We start from the raw sequence: 22,041 nt of genomic DNA on the forward strand, positions 1-22,041 counted from the left end.
AAAACAAAAATGAATAATTAACTGAAAAAATAAGTTACCATTTTTATTATACACATTCATCTTTTTAAAAAATAGTAACAGTATATTTTACAAAGACTAAATTGTTTTGTTTTCTTTTTCTTTACAAAAGCATCTAATCTGTATGGACTCTAGGGATTCTTCTTTTGGACAAAATGATTCTCCTACAGTTTTGCCCATTTCTGATCCTCAAGCAAATAATTCACTCATTTCACAGAATATACCAGGGCCCCTAACTCAGACACAGACTCTTTCTGCAGAGGAGTTCCATCTAGTAGATCAAAATGGACAATCTGTTCCATATGAACTTCATTCACTGGGGGATTCTAATGGACAAATGGTGAGTGTATTTTATAAATAACCACTTTTATGCTATTTAGCAAAATGTATTAATTGATGACCTTGTTTTCTTGACACTATTGATTTACATTGTGTTAGTGTGTTAATATTGTACTAATGATTTTGGGGGGGGTACTGGGGATTTAATCCAGGGGGCTTACCACTGAGTATATCTCTAACCCCCCCCCCTTTTTTTTTTTTTAGACAGGGTCTTTCTAAGTTGCTTAGGGCTTCTCTAAATTGCTAAGGCTAATCTTAATCTTGAATTTGTAATCTTCCTCTCTTAATCTCCTGAGTTGCTGGGATTGCTTAAAGATGTGCACCACCTCTCCTGACTGTGACTTTTCATTTTTTATGTAAGGCTTTTAAAAGCTTTTCTTTCAGGACTACAAATAGTATTCAATCAGTCCTTCTCAGCCACTTACATCTGGGCATACTGATGGTTTGAGATAAGTTGGAAATTCAGCATAATCTGTAACTAGAGCTAAGTGCCCATGTTTTCACAAAACTGACATTTTCACAATATATGCACAATCTATTGTACTCAAAGTTATTGGTTTATCAACATCTCATTTATTGATTACATGCCACATGCTGATATCTCAAAGAAAAAGAAAGCAATGGAGATACAACTGGTATACTGGAAATTAGACCCACCTTTCCTGATATTTGTAGGTAGATACGTATGTGTTGCATGAATAATAATGCTTACAAATGAAAAAGATAAGAATGCTGATTTAAACCATTAGCTAAAAGTATTTTTGACCAAGTTACATAATTTAATTGAAATAAAAATTCTTTTTTTAAGGGTGAGAAACCTACACTTATAAACATTCACCCAGTATTTTTTCTTAATAGTCTTATTTTGATTGTTTAGTTTTGTTTATGTGGTGCTGAGGTTCGAACCCAGTGCCTCACGCATGCTAGGCAAGTGCTCTACCACTGAGCCCCAGCTCCAGCCCCTGAAATTAAAATTCTTTTTTTTTTTTAGAGAATAAGCATTCTTTTTTATTTATTTTTTTATAGCTACAAATCAAAAAACATTTTTGTAATCTCTTTTTTTTTACAATTCTTTTTTTTATTAGTTGTTCAAAACATTACAAAGCTCTTGACATATCATATTTCATACATTTGATTCAAGCAGATTATGAACTCCCATTTTTACCCGGTATACATATTGCAGATTCACATCGGTTCCACATCCACCTTTTTACATACTAGTGTCTGTTGTATTCTGCTGCCCTTCCTATCCTCTACTATCCCCCCTCCCCTCCCCTCTCCTCCCATCTTCTCTCTCTACCCCATCTACTGTAATTCATTTCTCTCTCTTGTTTTTTCCCCTTTCCCCTCACTTCCTCTTATATGTAATTTTGTATAACAATGAGGGTCTCCTTCCTTTACCATGAAATTTCCCTTCTCTCTCTCTTTCCCTCCCACTTCTCAACCCTGTTTAATGGTGATCTTCTTCTCATGCTCTTCCTCCCTATTCTGTTCTTAGTTGCTTTCCTTATATCAGAGATGACATTTGGCATTTGTTTTTTAGGGATTGGCTAGCTTCACTTAGCATAATCTGCTCTAGTGCCATCCATTTCCCTGCAAATTTCATGATTTTGTCATTTTTAGTGCAGAATAATACTCCATTGTGTATAAATGCCACATTTTTTTATCCATCTATTGAAGGGCATCTAGGTTGGTTCCACAGTCTAGCTATTGTGAATTGTGCTGCTATGAACATCGATGTAGCAGTATCCCTATAGTACGCTCTTTTAATGTCTTCAGGGAATAGTCCGAGAAGGGCAATAGCTGGGTCAAATGGTGGTTCCATTCCCAGCTTTCCCAGGAATCTCCATACTGCTTTCCAAATTGGCCGCACCAATTTGCAGTCCCACCAGCATTGTACAAGTGTACCCTTTTTCCCACAGCCTCGCCAGCACTTGTTGTTTGACTTCATAACTTATAGTTAACTCTGTTTAATAAGAGTATAGGTAGGGGGTGGGGTTAGGCTCAGAAGTAGAGTGCTCAACTAGCATGCATGAGGCACTGGGTTTGATCCTCAGCACCATATAAAAATAAAATATATATTGTGTCCACCTGTAACTAAAAAATAAATATAATTTTTTTAAAGAGTATATATAGGGGCTGGGATTGTAGCTTAGTGGTAGAATGCTCACCTAGCACACGTGAGGCACTGGGTTTGAACCTCAGCACACATAAAAATGAAATGACAATATTGTGTCCACCTACAAGTAAAAATTAAATTTTTTTAAAAATAATATATACATAAATAGTACTATGAAGAATAATATGTTTCATCTGTTTGCCTGAATTTTCCATTTCTTCGCCAATGTATATTTGTTACTTTCATAATAAGAATTATTATTTTTTTAAGAGAGAGAGAGAGAAAGAATATCTTTTTTGTAGATGGACACAACACAATGCCTTTATTTTTATGTGGTGCTGAGAATCGAACCCGGGTCCCGCCCGTACTAGGCGAGCGCTGTAGCGCTGAGCCACAATCTCAGCCCCAAGAATTATTTTTAAAAGCATAATAACTTCAGTTATATATTATATCACAGGGAAACAGCCATGTTACCTAGAACTAATCCTTGTTTCTGTTCCTAGAGTATTCGAGAGTTTATGACATTTTGCTCCTTGTTGAGTCTGCTAAATTGAGTTTAGATTCTTGAGTGGATAGTAATTGATGGGGATGTAGCTAAGTGTAGAGGACACCTTTTTTGTTTGTTTGTTTGTTTGTTTGTTTTGTCCCTAGTGCTAGAGATTGAACCCAGGACCTTGTGCATGTTAGGAAGGTGCTTTAGAACTTTAGCACTGGATTTCTCTAAGAAGTCCTTTTTGTTTCTATTTAGACTTGATATATTTCTGGGCCTATGCCAGGACTGGAAGGGATAAGCTTCTAAAACCGTACTGAATCACCAGCAGAGGTTAAGATACAACAAATAATTTATATGTGAAATAATGGCATTTTATTTTATTTTAATTTTTTTTGTTGTTTTTGGCAAGGGTACCGGGGATTGAACTCAGGGGCACTGAACCACTGAGCCACATCCCAGCCCTATTTCATATTTTATTTAGAGACAGGATCTCACTGAGTGGCTTAGCACCTTGCTTTTGCTGAGGCTGGCTTTGAACTCTTAATCCTCCTGACTCAGCCTCCTGAGCTTCTGGGATTACAGGCACCTGGGAAAACAATGGCATTTAATTTTTCATGTCCAGAAGATCAGAATGTGATATTCTGGGAAACTTACTGGAGCTTTATGCATTATTTTGTTTGCTTTAATTAACTATTTATTTGTTTACTTATTTATTTTGAGACAGTATCTTACTATATTGCTCAGGTTGGTCTGGAACTACTGGGCTTAAACAATTCTCCAGCCTCAGTCTCCTGAGTAACTGGGACTACTGCAGTTTTAGGTTCACAGTCAAATTAAGCGGAAGGGACAGATATTTCTGCATAAATAGCCCCTGTCCTCACATATGCATAGTCTCTCTCATTATCAACATCTCCCATCAAGTGGAACTTTTTGAAAGCAATAGAATTTTTTCAATATGATTATTTTTATTTAGAAGCTATCATGGAACTAGTAAAGATTCTGTGGTGAATAATTATGAAATAGATGAGATTTTGGAGTAAAGTAGTGTTGATAGTTTGAGTTTGTTGGAACTATTATACACAACGAGATCATTAAGTATAAGACTACTCAGCTAAGATTAATATTTTTATTAATTTTATTTATTTTTATGGTCTGCCTCAAATAGATATTGCCACAGATGACTCTTTAAACTTGTTTGTTTTCATAGCAAAGATTAAATATAATTAGTTATTTTTTTAATTAGGAAAATAATGTTATAATCACCATTGTCAAATTACATGAATTGGAAATAGTTTTTTAGGTACCAGGTGAAATAAGCAAAAGAGAGGGTAAATGAAAGTGACTTTCACTGTGCTTGGGAAGCGGTTTCAAAATTAACACCTGTAGTTGTTCCATAGGTGTCTTAATTAAAAAAAATTTTCATATGATTAGGTAAATTATGAAAAATTACATGTATTTAACTTGATTTAAAATAATGCAGCACTTTTATTTTCTTTTTTTTTAAAGAGAGAGAGAGAGAGAGAGAAGAGAATTTTTAACTTTTATTTTTTAGTTTTCGGCAGACACAACATCTTTGTTTGTATGTGGTGCTGAGGATCAAACCCGGGCCGCACGCATGCCAGGCGAGCACGCCACCGCCGGAGCCACATCCCCAGCCCCAGCACTTTTATTTTCTAAGAGTGAAGGAAGTCATTTTTTTCAATGGTGTTTAATCTTGTAAGGGGAAAAAATTTAAAACAATATTATTGCTCGTGCCTTTTAAGTTCATCAAGATTTTTTATATTGTTTGTTTTTGCTTCAAATATTGAGAGGCAGTACGGAGTAGTGATTGTTTATAAGGAATCCAATTACTTGGATTTGAAATTTAACTTGCTTCTAAAAGTTTAGTTTACTACTAAATAGTTCTGTGTAATTTTGCATGCATTATATAACCTCTGTTTGATAGTTTCCTCATTTATAAAGTATATATAGTTCACATATATGTGATGAGGATTAAAGGAGGTAATTAATATATCTGAAGTCCTGTCACTTAGTATGCACTCAACAAATGTAAGCAGTTGTTAACACCAGAGTTTACAACTGCTTTTTCATGTTGAAGTCATAAGAGGTATGGCAAGATATTTTTATTTCAAGAAATTTGATAAACACTGGGGGAAGAATAATTTCTGGGAAAAATTTATGATTTTGTTTAAAGTATTCTATTTTGCTGAAGTTTTTCCCTCCTAATTCATTTTTTGTCTAATTTAAATTCACATTTTTTTTTAAATGACCCTTTTAAACTTAGGATGCAGTCTTCATCAAACATCAGGAATGTTCTCCTGTTCTACATAATAAGGAGTAAATCTAGGAGAATGGGTTTCAATGATTAAATTATCTGTACCAGCGAGGTCAGAAGACTGAGTAGTACAGTAAAACTGCCAATAGGAAACCAGTATTAGGTAATAAAGTTTATACGTAGTCCAGAAATGTATTTTCAGTAGTATTTTAGCTATATTGTCAAATGGTAGACTCCAAATGTTTTTCTTCAATTTCACGTGCCTTTTTAGTTAATACTCCTCTAAATTTGAGACAGTGGGTTCAATTGTTAAACTAAAATAAAAAGTATAATAAATTCCTATGGGGCACTCCATAGTGTTCTTTATGGACCCAGACAGGTATACAAGTGCAGAAATAAAAAATAAATCTCATTTAGTTAGACATCTAACAAATTCACAGTTTGAAACTAATGAAAATGACTTAAAATATATAACAGGTAATTGCCACACAAATTTGTTAAATGTGTTAAGTCCAATCAGAGCCTTGTTCAGATTACTAGGTAGTGGAGCTTATGCATACACTATAATTATTAAGACCATGGGTGGTTAAAAACATAGGCTGTTGGGTCAAACTGCCTCTTTTGAATCCTAGCTTCAATATTTATCACTTGTGAGAACTTGGGAAAGATTTTTTGTCTCAATGTTTCATCTGTAAAATGGGGGAAATAATATTGATCATAGGGGTAGTTATGTGTTTTAATAATTTACTTAAGTAATCATTCTGTTAAACCACTGTAGGCATATGCATTTGTTTTTGTTTGTTTGTTTAATGCTTCCAAGATGATCGTCGCTAGCCCATCAGAAAATGGACAGGTGCTTCGTGTAATTCCATCTACCCAATCAGGAATGGCACAAGTGATTATACCACAGGGGCAGCTTGCAGATATAAATAGTCCTCAGGGTAAGTAATATTGGGATATAAGGGATTTGAGAATGTTTTAAGGCACAAATATATAGTATGAAATCATCTTTTGAAAGTCAGTGTTAACACTGATCTCTTTAGGTAAGATTATGAACTGAATAATTAGAAAAAATTTCTTAGCTCAAATAAATTTCAAGTTCATTTTTCAACTCCTGTCTAGGTTAGCTGTCTATTTCATATTGGAATTCTATGAAGCTGGTTGACTCCTGCTTCCTCCCAAATGACCAGTGAGCATAAAATAAATTTTTCTTAATTATAATAACAACAATAATAACAACAACAATAACAAGAATACAGTGTTTAGTTACAGGAAGTTTTTACATTTGCATTTTTATCAATATTTTGTTATGTGATTCATTACTTTCTTAACTATAACTTTTTTTATCCTCTTTCCTTTATTCCTTCAAATTCAGAAAGGAGAATCATGCTCCCCATTTATTTTCACATATTCTTTCTTTACATGTTTGATAATATCCCTATTAGTTCTCTTCCTTTTGTTTCCCTCCCTTTTCTATCTATTTTAATCTCTTTTTTAATATTATAGCTACATTGTTTTGTTGCTCCTTCCTAGTTAATGATGTAAGGTAGATATGTTTACCTTCTTTTTATGATTCTTTGTCTTTGTTAGCAGTCATTAAAAGTTAAAGGAAAAAACATAGTTTGCAAAAACCATTATAAACACAATATACAAGAAAGTTTTACATGTTCTTATTATATTGTAAAACTCTTTAATATAACAAGTTTTCCCACTTTTATATCCTAGATGTACAATATAAGTTCCAAAAATTCAGTTATAAAATTTCAATAGTCAATTTTACAAGTTAAATATAAATAGGAGTATCAGAGTCATTCTCAATAAAGCATCTTAAGTTTTGTTATCTTTAGCTTCAGAGCACTTCTTTCTTTTTCCTATTACAAACATTTAAGTTCTACCGTAGGTACGGTCTCATGATATTATTCAAGATACTGATGTCACATTTTTCTTGTTCTTTTTGTTAAGATGTCTCTGAAGAGAAACCCAGTGATAGAAACTTACCAGCTATAAGAGTGGATGCTCCAGCAGACAACACCAGTAGTTACATTCTTCATCCACAAGCATCTCTCGGTTTGCCCAAAAAATCAGCAACCAGGTGAATCAGTGGGAAAGAGGAGCTCATCTTTTGATATAACCATGGAAATCCTTTTAAAAAAATTATCACATTTAAAACTGGCTGACAATAGAAAAGATCAGAAATTCAGAAAAAAAGAAACTCTCTGTAAATGTTTCTAACTATTCTTATGGCTTCTTGCAAAGAACAAGGCTGCTCTAGATGCCATAAATGTCAAAAATGCTACTCTTCCTCAGTAATACTTGCCTGTTATCTAAGTAACATGAAAGTGTCTATTTAATAGTTTTTAAGACTGAAGATATCCATTGTAGGTCCTAAACATCTTTAATGGTTTCATTACACTTTAAAAAAAATTTTATAGTTATAGATGGTCAGAATTGCCTTTATTTTATTTATTTTTATGGGATGCCAAGGATTGAACCCAGTGCCTCACACATGCTAGGCAAGTACTTTGCCACTGAGCTATAGCCCCAGCCCTCATCACATTTTTATCATGCATTTCCTCTTTGTCAAAGTTTGCAAATCTTTTTACTAACTTTTCTTTTAGTTTTTATTTTTGCCTTAAAATAACACTGCTTATAATTTAGAAAAATATTTAAGGTATATTTTTATGTATCTCTACATTAATTGTTCTATGAAAGTGTTTTTGAAGTAAGACAATATTTATGACACCTGATCTTAGATCTTATATAATATTACTCTTAACATGTCACCTGAAGATATTTTATTAGCTCATTTTTTTATAAATAGAAAATAATTATATAATAAAAGTACAAAATAAGATTTGGAAGAGATATGAAATAATTAAATTTGAGGAGACTACAGGTACGTGGAAGAACAAACTTTGGCCTTTCGGCTAAAAGAAAATAGCAATTATTAAGGAAAATGATAATTAATAAGTCATCCAATAAGTCTGTGGTTATTGTTATAATTTTTTATTGATGATCTTAATATGTTATTTTTAACACTGGCTAAATAGATGAAGCAATTGAATGTGTTTTGTGTGTAGATGTTTAGAACTATATGTGTGTGTATATATATATATATATATATATATGTATATATATATATATATATATATATGTATATATTCCTTCCCAGAATGCTTGAAGAACCTTTGCTGGCTCCTCTTCAACCACTTTCTTCTAACACACCTATATGGGCCTGCCGACTTAGGAGCTGTGAGGTGAGTTAAAAATAATCCTTACCAGGTCTGGGGATGTGGCTTAATGGTAGAGCGCTTGCCTCCCATGTGTGAGGCATTGAATTTGATTCTCAGCACCAAATAAAAATGAATAAGTAAAATAAAGGTGTTCTGTCCACCTACAAAAAGAAATAATAATCCTTACCCAGAATTATTTAACTGGTTATTTATCACATTTCATCCCAAAATGCTCACTTTCAGGTATAGCTAATAAAGCTGTATCTGTTATCCCTTGTCTATGTTTATATTAAATAAGATCTCATCTATTATCCTTTAGAAATTTTAAGCTTTTTTTTGCAGGGGGTCAAGTCCTGGGGATTGAACTCAGGGGCACTCAACCACTAAACTACATCCCCAGCCCTATTTTGTATTTTATTTAGAGACAGGGTCTCACTGAGTTGTTTAGTGCCTCACTTTTGCTGAGGCTAGCTTTTAAGTTGTGATCCTCCTGCCTCAGCTTCCCGAGCTGCTGAGATTACAGGTGTGCACCACCGTGCTGGAAATTTTAAGCTTTGTAAAGCAAAGGTTATATAAATCCCTTCACACTTCACTTTTGTTCCTTCTCTTGCAACTCTCTTCACCTGTCTTCAATGAAATTTCACTATCATTTTCCTCTATTTTAAATATTTGGACTGTTCCTTCACTTTCTTTGCTTGTACTTACTTCATGTTAGAAATTCTTTAAGGCTCACTTTGGCCTTCTTTTTTTTTTTAACATTTTATTTCTTGGAGGACTTATCTGTTTTGTTGACTTTTAAGTCTTACATTTATAAAATGATTCCTAAACCTGTCACCAGTTCCTTAATTCTTGCTCTTGTTTCAAATCTCTGGCTTCTTAATTGAACCTATATTTGAATTTTACCTCAAATTCACTGTATACCATACCATTACTAGCTCCTAAATTCTCTGTTTAATGATAAATACCATTTCTTAGACACTCAGGTATGAAGTTTTAGACCAATTTTCTTCCTTTCCCATAGGGTCTCAAATAGATTAATAGGTATCTACTTGGTTCTTTTAAAAGTTTTTCCTTTGGGGCTGGGATTCTAGCTCAGAGGGAGAGTGTTCGCCTTACATTCTTGAGGCACTGGGTTCGATCTTCAGCACCACATAAAAATTTAAAAATAAAGGTATTGTGTCCACCTATAACTAAAAAATATTTTAAAAAAAAGTTTTTCCTTTGAAGATTCTTTCCACCCCACATTCTTCCATAGACATTGTTATTTTGTACTTAGTCATGGTTAGAGACTCCCCCTAGTCTCCTTGACTCTTCCATTTCTAGATCTTAATTTGTATTTTTCTAAAATAACATTATTTTTTATTTTTTTAGTTGTGGATAGACACAATACCTTTATTTTATTTATTTGGTTTTTTAAATGTGTGCTGAAAATCGAACCCAGGGCCTCGAACTTGCTAAGTGAGGGCTCTACCACTGAGCCACAACCCCAGCCCTAAAATGACTTATTTTATTTTATTTTTTTAAAGAGTGAGAGAGAGAGAGAGAGAGAATTTTTTTTTAATATTTATTTTTTAGTTCTCAGCGGACACAACATCTTTGTTGGTATGTGGTGCTGAGGATCGAACCCGGGTCGCACGCATGCCAGGCAAGCGCGCTACCGCTTGAGCCACATCCCCAGCCCCAAAAATGACTTATTTTAAAATATTGCTTTCATTGTCTTTTCTCATTACCCAATAAGTCAAACAGGAATTTATCTCAGAGAAGGATCTTCATAAAAAGAATGTTGAGCTGTCTGAGGATGTAGCTTAGTGGTAGAGACCTTGCATAGCATGCTTGAGGACCTGGATTTTGATCCTCAGCACCACAAAAAAAAAAAAATTCTTATGTAATGAGAAAATTATTTTGCAGCATTTTTATAGGAGATACAATCACAATTTTCATAGGGTCTCAAATAGATTAACAGGATCATTTCAAAAATAATCTTAGTTAAAAGAAGCCCCAGAGGCTGGAGTTGTAGCCAGGGGTGGAGTGCTTGCCTCACACGTGTGAGGCACTGGGTTCAATCTTCAGCACCACAAAAAATAAATTTAAAAAAGGTATAGTGTTCTTGTACAACTTAAAAAAAAAATTAAGCTCCCCAAGGACTAGTACTTTGTGGCTAGTTTTATGCTTATCTGGATTTCATCCAGCAGAATTTTAAATATATGGAAGAATGGGCACATTACATATTCTTCAAGCTGTTTTCTGTCAATGTTATTTCTCTCAAACAAGACTTTTTAAAGATGCTGTGGCAGTGGATTTGGCATTATATTCCTTAATACTCTACCTGAAGAATATCTATCTTTTATACTGGTTGAATTCAGATCAGACCCACTGGTCGACTAGTGACAGATTAGTGATCTGAGGGAACAAAAGACATTCTCCTATGAAAGCTGATAAGTCTTTAGTCTTGGACAGCCATCTCTATAATTTACCATATTTGCTAATAATTTTGTTATTTAATTTCTTTCTACCACATGCAGAAAATTGGAGATTCATACCGTGGCTACTGTGTAAGTGAAACTGAATTAGAAAGTATCCTAACATTTCACAAGCAGCAAACACAGAGTGTTTGGGGGACCCGCCAGTCTCCAAGCCCAGCCAAGCCTGCTACACGCTTGATGTGGAAATCCCAATATGTTCCATATGATGGAATTCCATTTGTCAACGCAGGTACTTTTTTAAATAATTATTTTAAAAGATTCATTAGCAGCTATAGTCCACTATGATAATGTGATTTTTCTCTGGTGTTACAATTTCATTTTGGTAGGTAACAACTGAATGTTAATTGATGAAAATGTACATTAAACTAAAAAGAAAATTTATATTAAATATAACCAATTACTTGGGCTTGGGCTGTAGCTTAGTGGAAGAGCATTTGCCTCACATGTGTGAGGCACTGGGTATGATCCTTAGCACCACATAAAAATAAACAAATAAAATAAAGCATTCTATCCATCTATAACTACAAAAAAATTTTAAAATATATAACCAATTACTTTATGTCATAACAAGTGAAGAGATGCTGCTTCCTTTATATATTATGCTTTTAAATAGAAAATAAAAATATTGAGTAGACCTTTTTAATAAAATATAAAAAGATATCCAATTATTTTAAATGTGCATATCTATTGTGGTTCCCTCCTCTAATCCATATAGTCTCTCCTTCTTTTTTCTTTCTTTTTTTTTTTTTTGGTTCTGGAGATTGAACCCTGGGGTGCTTACTGAACCACATCCCCAGCTCTTTGTATATTTTATTTAGAGATAGGGTCTCACTAAGTTGCTTAGGACCTCACTGAGTTGCTGAAGCTGGCTTTGAACTCAAAATTCTCCTGCCTCAGCCTCCTAAACTGGGATTACAGGCAAGCGCCACTGTTCCTGGCTTTCTTCTTTCTTAATTTGTCTTTTAGTACAAATCTGTATTCATTTTATGTAGCTTATAACCCTGGAGTTACTATATAGGATTTGTATATTGTCTGAATTTAATATATAGAATTCTGATGTTAAAGTTCTCAAGCATTTGGTGTGTTACAGTATTCTTAGATACTGTGTAGTTTACTAAGGTAGTAGAGTTTCAAGCAATCTCTAGATAACTACTGTAGAACTAGTCACACTCCAAAGAACGTAAAAATAAGTGATTTAATTCAAGATTATGGGAACACTAATATAACTGTAAGAGTTGCAGTCTCATCCTGGACCTCTGAGATTAATAGGAAATATTTAAGTCTGGGGGGTATAGCTCAGTGATCTAGCACTTGTCTAGTATTCATGAGGCCCTGGGTTCTATCCCCAGCACTTAAACAAAAAAAAAAATATTTAAATGAAGATAAGATAAAAATAACTACTACTGCCTGGGTTTCATCAGTATTCTAAAAAGAAATGAAGCATAAAATGAAACTTGGGGGTTCTGGGATGGTGGGTCAGTGAGAGCACCTGCCTAGCTTGCGTAAGGCACTGGGTTCAATAGAAGTCCATTGACAACAACAAAAAATAAATACATAAATGGACCTGGGGGCTGGGTCCATTTATTTAATACTCTACCTGAAGAATATCCATCTTATATACTGGTTGAATTCAGATCAGACCCATTGGTCGACTAGTGACAGACTAGTGAAAGACTAGTGGTAGAGCACTTCCCTATCACATGTGAGGCACTGGGTTTGATCCTCAGCATCACATAGTAAATAAATAAAATAAAGGTATTGTGTCCATCTACAACTAAAAAAAAATGAACCTGAAGTAGCTCAGGGCATAGGTCAGCATGCATGAAGTCTTGAGTTTCATCCTTAGTATTGCATAATAGAAAAAAAAATAACAAACTTGAAGTCATGAAGTTCTCCTTTTTCCTTCCCTTATTTTAATCTCCTTAACTCTATAGAAAGCCATTACATGAAGTTGGTTTGTCTCTTTTTTTTTTAAAATAGTTGTAGATGGACAACCTTGGTTTGTGTCTTTTCAATTTAAGTGTTTATATATTTATAATTACAATAATGTATTTTATTTAAAAATATAGAAAAAGGTAAAACTATAGATATTATTTTGCAAAATTTTCATTCACCTTTGTATTTTGAGATCTATCCATATTTATGCTTATAGATCCTAGTTAATACAATTTAATTAAAATTTATAATATTCTAGTGTATGACTATTTTTCCATTAGCTATCATTTAGTTTGTTTTCAACTTTTTACTATTATAAAGAATGCAGGGGGTGCTGGGGATGTGGCTCAAGCGGTAGCGCGCTCACCTGGCATGCGTGCGGCCTGGGTTCGATCCTCAGCACCACATACAAACAAAGATGTTGTGTCTACCGAAAAACTAAAATAAATAAATAAATAAATATTTTTAAAAAAAAGAAAAAAAGAATGCAGGGGCTGGGGCTGGGGCTCAGTGGCAGAGTGCCTGCCTCGCACATGTGAGGCACTGGGTTCAATCCTCAGCATCACATAAAAATAAACAAACAAAATAAAGATAATAAATCCATCTATAACTAAAAAATATTTTTTAAAAAATGCAGTAGTTAAACTTACACACTATATGTCCTCTAATGAAAAGTATAGTTTGGGGAGTGTATACCGGAAAGTAGAATTGCCAATTCTGAAGTATGCCCTTTCCATCTTTGCAAGATTATCTCTAATTGCTTTCTGAAATAATTACTGTGCTCTGAAACTTCTGGGGCCAGATTAATTTTAAAATTCTGCATTTTGGGAATGTAACAAGCTAATGTTATAGAACACTCCTTGTAAATGTCCTATAGAAAACATCAAATATGGGGCTGGGGTTGTGGCTCAGCGGTAGAGTGCTTGCCTTGCACACACGAGACCCTGGGTTCAATCCCCAGCACCATATACAAATAAGTAAGTGAAATAAAAGTATTGTGTCTAACTACAACTAAAAAAATATATATATAAATATTAAAAAAAGAGGGGGCTGGGGATGTGGCTCAAGTGGTAGCGTGCTCGCTTAGCATGCGTGAGACATTGGGTTTGATCCTCAGCACCACATAAATATAAAATAAAGATATTTGTCCACCCAAAAATACTAAAATAATAATTATAAAAAAAGAAACCATCACATAATCAAATAATAATTCCTTAAGGATAGTCACTGTAAGTGGAATAAGAACTATAAATAGCTTTACATAGTTTAGATCAGGTTTTACAGTCAATTGAATTCCAAAAAATACTGTTTTCTGAGCTTTTTAGATTTTAGATTTGCTTATAACTAATTTTCACTCTTGTCACCAATGTATGAAAATTTTTCTTTCCCACATTTAGTCCATGACTTTGCATTGCCAGACTTTAAAAAATATTTATATTACGGAACTTTTTGTGTGTGTATTAATGTACACACACATTAATATACATAAGATGACATAAGAAACTCCAAGACTCAATTCTAGATAGGGCAGAGGGGTGGGAGGGGTAGGGAGAGGGCAGGGGGTTAGAAATGATGACAGAATGCGATAGACATCATTATCCAAAGTACATATATGAAGACACAAATTGGTGTGAATATACTTTATATACAACCAGAGATATGAAAAATTGGCTCTATATGTGTAATATGAATTGTAATGCATTCTGCTGTCATATATTTAAAAAATCAATCAAAAAAGAAGCCCCAAGACTTTATGCAGTGGTCGTTCATATCTGTAATCCCAGCTATGTGGGAGACTGAGGCAGGAATATCATGTTTGAGACCAGCCTCGGCAACTTAGGAAGACCCTGTCTCAAAAATAGAAGGGAGGAGGTGAAATCTAGGACATAGTTCAGTTACAAAATATTTGCCTAGCATGTACCAGGCCTTTGGTTCAATATCCAGTACTGGGGAGGGGGGAGAAAAGGAAGAAGAAATCCCCCAAAGTATGAGTATCTTATCTATTATGTAGCTTCAGCTTCAACTATCAGCATATGGTCAGCCTCATTTCATCTGTACCTCTACTCACTTCTTTATTCCCCCAGATGGTTTTACAGCAAATTCCAGAGATTATATCATGTATAATTACTAAAGCACATAGTATGTTATAAATTTCTTTTCATCTAAAGATTTCTCTCTCTTTCCCTCAGGCAGTTTGTCCTATAGAGTTTGCTGTATTCTGGATTTTGCTGATTCTGTTTCTGTGGTGTAGTTTAACACATTCTTTTATCTCCCATGTTTCTATTAACTGTAAGATTTAGAACCTTGATTAAATGCAGGTTTGGTTTTTGCAAGAATACCTCATAGGTGTGCTATGTACTTCAGATAGCTACCTGTGTACCTATTTGTGGTGTTCAGACTGATCAGTGAATTATTTTGGAGTATTGTTAAACATTTTTATTTTTGCTAATCTGAGGAATGTGAGATAGTATTTTACAATTATTTTGATGTGCATTTCCTTGCTTATTAATTAAGTTGAATATTTTTTATTTGTACATTTATTTTTTCTTTCTTTCCTTCTTCCCTTCCTCCCTTTCTTCCTGCCTATTCATAGACTTTGCCCAGTTTTCTGTTTGGCTATTCCTTTAATTTCTTTAGTTTTTGAAAGGATTTCTGGTTCTTTATATTTTTCACTGAAATTCTTTGTTAAATGTATTATAAAGTAATATTTCTCTTGGGGCTGGAGTAGTGGCTCAGTGGTAGAGCACTTGCCTAGCATGTGTGAGGCACTGGGTTCAATTCTCAGCACTGCATATAAATAAATAAAATAAAGATCCATTGACAACTTAAAAAAAATTAAAGTAGGATGTTTCTCATACTGTTAAAGTAAAAGGAGAAAGTTAACAGTATTATTATTAATAAGTTTTAAATTTGACATCAGCTTTATCAATATTTTTGTTTTTTATTTTATATTTTGAAAGTCTGCTATATCCTATAGTAGAGTAGGATATTCAACTTAAACTCTTAAGCTATATAGTTTTCATTTATATTTATTTGTATTATAGCTATGTAACAAATTATCCCAAACTTGGTGGCTGAAAACTACAAACATTATCTCAGTTTCTGAGGGTCACGAATCCAAGAGCAACTTAGCAAGATAGTACTGCCTCATGAAGTTAGGGTCTTTTAACTTAATATTATCAAAAATAACATCCTGGGGCTGGGATTGTGGCTCATCAGTAGAGCGCTTGCCTAGGGCGTGTGGGGCTCTGGGTTCGATCCTCAGCACTATGTAACGATAAATAAATAAAATAAAGGTATTGTGTGCAACTACAACTAAAAAATAAATACTTTATAAAAAAAAAATAACATCCCGTCCCTTCTGCCACGTTCTCTAGAAGTAAGTTGATAAGTCCAGTCCATGCTGGGTAGAGTGGGTGAATTACACAAGGCAATGAATCCTAGGAGGCAGGAATCCTTGGGGCCATCTTAGAGGCTGCTTACTATAGGATTCTAACAGCCAAATAAAAAGAAGAAAATAAATAATTATAAAAGGAAATAAATATTTTAAGCGATATCATTATTAACCAAATCTAGCATTTGCTAATTTCTATTTACTTAAAGTGGTTCATTTTATTATTACTAAAAATCATGTGTCTAAGTTATCAGTAGACATTCAGTAAATGTGATGTTTGCCAATTTTCCTTACCATAATTACGGACGTTTGCTAAATTTTATAATAAACTTTTAAAAAAATTTTTGTTTTAGTTGTTGATGGACCTTTATTTTGTTTATATGGTGCTGATAATTGAAGCCATTGCCTGACACATGCTAGGCAAGCTCTCTACCACTGAGCTGCAGCCCCAGCCCTATTATAATAAACTTTTAAATTTGTGTTTGTACATCTTAGTAAAACATACTAATGTTTTCTTTCCATTAATTTGTATAATTAAAAATATAGATTTTAACATTGTCTTTACCTAGTTATTTTTAATCTAGTGTATAGAGTAGACACTTGAATTAATATCAATAGTTGGTTTTGGCCTACAGGGAGTAGAGCTGTGGTAATGGAGTGTCAGTATGGGCCAAGAAGGAAAGGTTTCCAGTTAAAAAAAATCAGTGAGCAGGAAAGCAGGTCATGTCAGCTCTACAAAGCTACTTGTCCAGCCAGGTAAGCTTAATTTTCTTTTATTTTTCATTAAGTCCTTATTTTTGAATTGAAAATATGGGCATATTTATTAAGATTAAACAAGGCCAAAAGGTATACAGTGAATCCGAAGTTCTCTCTCACTTCTGCTCTGTGTCCCTCTTTAAGGCCAGTTTGTAAAGTCATCTTACAAAGGTATTCTGTGTGTATTTCACCTTTTATCCTCATAAATATTTTCTTCCCTTAAAGTTGGGTGATAGTATACCTTCTTTACTACTATGAATTCACATTAATTTATTTACAATCTGAAAGCCTATAGTTATATCTAGTGCACAGATATCATGCTACATACCACTGTGAATGTAATGACATGTACAAAAGAATATTCTTTCTTTTTAATGCTATGTAATATTTTCATTTGTGGGTGCATTATTTAATTAATTCTCTAATGATGGACATACATGCTATGAAAAATATTCTTTATTGTTGCATACAAATCTGTAGTTAACAACATCATACATATTTGTGTACTTGTACATCTTATCAGTAAGATAAATTCCTAGAAATGAAATTACTGGAACAAAGTTATATCATTTTAAAATGTTGACAAGTATTGCAAAATTGTTTTTTAAAGAGATTTTACTAATACATTCATACCAGTAATGTATGAAATCAACATTGTAAGTTTTAGATAGAACATGGGTACAAGGTAGTCATTACTCTAGGTGAGAATGAAAAATATGAAGCAATGAAAGATTTTAACTAATATTTTTCTTTTAGATATTATAAGTATTTAAAATTACTAGCAAAGTAAAATTTAAATGATAATATGAGCTGGGTATAGTGGCATATGCCTGTAGTCCCAACTACTTGGGAGATTCAAGTGGGAGGATTATTGGAGCCCAGGAGTTCTAGGTCAGCCTGGGCAACATAGCAAGACTCTGTGACAAAAACAGAATAAGACAAATGATAATATATAATGGTTGGCCTTAGTTGATCTTTGAAACATTATTAGCATAACATCTTATATTACAAACTTCAGCATTCTCAAGAAGTTTTAAAACACCATTTAGAGGCATTTCATATTTACTTTCATGTTAACTTTATGGAATATTCAAGCATGACTATGAGATAAAAATGCATTTTAAATATAAGCAATTCAAAAACTTAAGGTTTAATTGGAAAGAAAACCTATAGATGTAAATAACTAATTTTATTCTCAATCATTCTCTAAGTACTTTTACAGTATCTACTCTGTGCCCAGAAACTATTTTGGGTGTCAGAAGAAGGAGGAAATTCAAGAGGAATAGATTTTACTTAATTCCACACAACCAAAAGTATTATTGGGGTGGATCAGGAAATAAATTGTTAAGAAAACATGATAGGGGCTGGGGTTATAGCTCAGTGGTAGAGTGCTCACCTAGCATTCGAGAGACACTGAGTTCGATCCTCAGGATACATAAAAATAAAATAAAGGTATTGTGTCCACCTACAACATATAAAGATTAAGCAGCTTAAAAAAGAGAGAACAAGATAATATGAAATGTGTGGTTAGCTACCTGTTGTAGGTTCTCAGAAAAGCAATCTATTCATGCAAACTCATAGCAGGAAAGAAAGTGCATTCTAACCTGGATGCTGAAATTTAGATTGAATTTGGTTAGAAAGTTAGAGGGAAGATATTGCAGTCTATGAGAACCATATAAATAAAGATAAGGGACAATTGCATATACCATATCAGAGGAGGATAGGACATGGAGAAGATAAATTTCACGGGACAAGAAATTTTATACTTGAAGTAATTGTAAGATTAGGTAAATAAAGTAGAATTATTCAGAATGCCTTCAGTGTTGCCAAGAAATTTATACTTGATTAAAAAACAGGCAGATTCTTCAATAGAGGAATACAAATGTGAAGAATTATTGAGGTACTGATGTATCAAGTGAATATAAATAATGAAAACTGGAGACACAGCAGTCTACAAGAAGGCCATTAAAGCAGTCCAGGCATAAGGTAATTATGCTTTCCAGGAGAATGAGAAGAGGCAAATCCAAAAAATAACCTAAAAATATTTGGTTATTTTTATTCAAGTCTTAATTATTGTTAATTTACTAAGTATCATGCACTTAAAACATGGCCTATTTTTCAAAAGCCTCTGGATACTTTCTAGATAAATTGAACTTTCTCTAAATTTAAATGTTTAAACATTGGTTGATAAGTTAGATTTTCTTGTAATTATAATATAATGAAACTGATTTTTCTTTATCTTAAATAAAGGATTTACATTAAAAAGGTACAGAAGTTTCCTGAATATAGAGTACCTACAGACCCCAAAATTGACAAGAAAATAATCAGAATGGAACAGGAGAAAGCTTTTAATATGCTAAAGAAGAACTTGGTAGATGCTGGTGGTGTTCTTAGGTATAACATTTATATAATTCTTTTATTTACTAATTAATTAGCTCCATTTCCAATAATTCTTTTGTAAGATACATTATATTGTTTTTCAATTATTTCACTGAGAAATGGTTTTAGGGCCAGGGGTATAGCTCAGTGGTAGTGCACTTACTTAGAATGCACAAGGCCTGAGGTGTGATCCATAACACTGCAAGAAAAAAGAAAAATAAAAAAAAAAATTTAAAAAATCGTTTTATAAGGTAGACATCTCATTTTCCTTGCATAATTTGTAAAGTTTTATAATATTATAGATAATTGTAGATAATTTGAACCAAAGAATTATACCATACACCCATATTTAACGCCCCTTGTAAAAGTAACAAATACATATTTAGTAATATGTTTTATTATATATTTAGTATTTTGTTTCAGATACTTATTAAGAGTAGAATTTGTAACCACTGTAGCCACCCATCTTTGATTACTCTGGCAGCCAGAAATGAATTCTAAGCCCTAAATATAGAAATTCTATTATATCCTTTAGATTTTAATTAGGAAGAAATAATAGCTTTCTTGCTTACTTTCCTTTGTGTCAATGTAGGTAACACATTATGAGATCAAGTGTAGGGAAAATAGTTTTTGTGTGACCTTAGTTTTTCTTTTTTTTTTTTTTCTTCCTGAAATGCTAGAGATTAAACCCAAAGCCTCATGCATGCTAGGCAGGTGCTCTATTGCTGAGCTACACTTCCAAACCCTTGGGTGATCTTTAATAAAAACTTTCAAGTGTATGGAAGTGAATTGAGTTAGTTAGATCCTTCAACATGGAGAACATTGTATGTAACTTAAAGTAGACTTCATTTTATTTAATATCAGAATATAAAAATTTTGTGCCAAAATATTTATTAAAACAGTATCCTACCAGATCAGTTTATTTCCTAGTAACTATTTTTATACTGATGTTCAGTAGACTTATATTCACCTTTTAGTTCATTTTCTTGCTCATGGGGCAGGAGGAGCTGGGAATGTGTAGCCACAGTATATTGAGCTCCTGTGGGGAAAGATCTTCCCATACAGTTCAGTCTTGATAGACTCTGAATTAAAATCCACTCTGGTTGATTGATGGGTGGTAGGGAAATGACAGAAATGTAATATGGAACAAATGTTTGATAAATGGGAAAATACATAGTTTAAAGACTGATGACTTACAATGTTGTCTCTGTATTTGGGAGTAAAATTTGCTTAATATGAAATTTATAGGCTGGGGTTGTGGCTCAGTGGTAGGGTGCTTGCCTTGCATGTGTAAGGCACTGGGTTCGATTCTTAGTACTGCATATATGTAAATGAATAAAATAAAGGTTCATCAACATCTAAAAAAAAATTTAAAAATTTATAATATGCTTTTCGTGTATTTTTTAAATCCATGCATCATCCTGCCATAGTGAAAGTCTATAAAGATTTATAAAGATTTTTATTTAATTGGGTCTAAAGGTATTATTAAAATGACTTATTAAGCAGAAGTCATTTTAAATTATATTCAATATAAGACAAGCACAGTGACACATGCCTATAATTCCAGTGATTCAGGAGACTAAGGCAGGCGGATGGCAAGTTGAAGGCCAACCTCAGCAATTTCAAGGCCCTAAGCACTTTGTGAGACCGTTTAAAATCAAATCTTTTTTTAAAAGGGTTGGGGATATAACTCAGTGGTAAAGTGCCCCTAGGTTCAACCCTCAGTCTCCCCAAAATAACTTTATTCAGTATGGCATAATCATATATAATTTTTCTTAAAAGAATATTCCTTCTCTTGATGAGTTTTTGTTTTCTTCTTGGTGAATGTTTTAGCCAGTTTTTTTTGCTTCTGTGACTAAAGGACCCAACAATTTTAGGAGAGGAAAAGTTTATTTGAAGGCTCATGGTTTCAGAGGTCTTAGTCCATAGAAGGCCGGCTCCATTCCTTGGGGCTCACAGTGAGGCTGAACATCATGGCGGGATGGTGCAGCAGAGGGAAACAGCTCACATCATGATCAGTAAGCAGAGAGACTGACTCCACTCTCCAGACAAATTATATATTCCAAAGCTATGCCCCAGTTCCTACCTCCTCCAGCTACACCCTGCCACTTCAATTACCACTCAGTTAATCCCTACCAGGAATTAATTCACAGATTAGGTTAAGACTATAACCCAATCATTTCTCCTCCAAACCTTGCACTTTCTCACACATGAACTTTTGGGGGACACCATATCTAAACCATAATGATTAACCTAATTATGATTCCTGCATTTATCTAATAATATTAAATAATTTTAAAATTTAAATTTAATAATTTAAATACTTTCTTGTCAGGTGGTATGTACAGTTACCTACACAGCAAGCTCATCAGTATCACGAATTAGAGACTTCCTGCCTCCCTTTGTCACCTTCCCCTTTTCCTGTGTCTTCTCTTGAAGAAGAGGAAACTACAGTTAGAGATGAGAATTGTGCATTGCCATCACGTCTGCATCCTCAAGTAGCGCATAAAATTCAAGAATTAGTATCACAGGGTATAGAACAAGTATATGCAGTAAGGAAACAGCTAAGGTACAGTAGATGCAAATTGTTCTTTTGACATTTTTCATTTTTGCTTGT

The 22,041-nt window shown here is 33.5% G+C and overlaps 1 protein-coding gene across 1 annotated transcript in view; it reads left to right on the forward strand.

The window, feature by feature from the left end:
• CARF (calcium responsive transcription factor) overlaps nt 1-22,041 on the forward strand; it is a 60,899-nt gene that overhangs the window by 18,777 nt on the left and 20,081 nt on the right. The window contains 8 exon segments of the mRNA XM_081261582.1: nt 131-358; nt 6,065-6,185; nt 7,207-7,336; nt 8,417-8,501; nt 11,000-11,189; nt 16,925-17,045; nt 19,296-19,439; nt 21,760-21,993. Of these exon segments, the coding sequence (XP_081117708.1) occupies nt 131-358; nt 6,065-6,185; nt 7,207-7,336; nt 8,417-8,501; nt 11,000-11,189; nt 16,925-17,045; nt 19,296-19,439; nt 21,760-21,993 (1,253 nt within the window).

The sequence above is a fragment of the Spermophilus citellus genome, assembly GCF_964194105.1.
Source record: "Spermophilus citellus genome assembly, chromosome: 11".
NCBI classification, from domain to species: domain Eukaryota; kingdom Metazoa; phylum Chordata; class Mammalia; order Rodentia; family Sciuridae; genus Spermophilus; species Spermophilus citellus.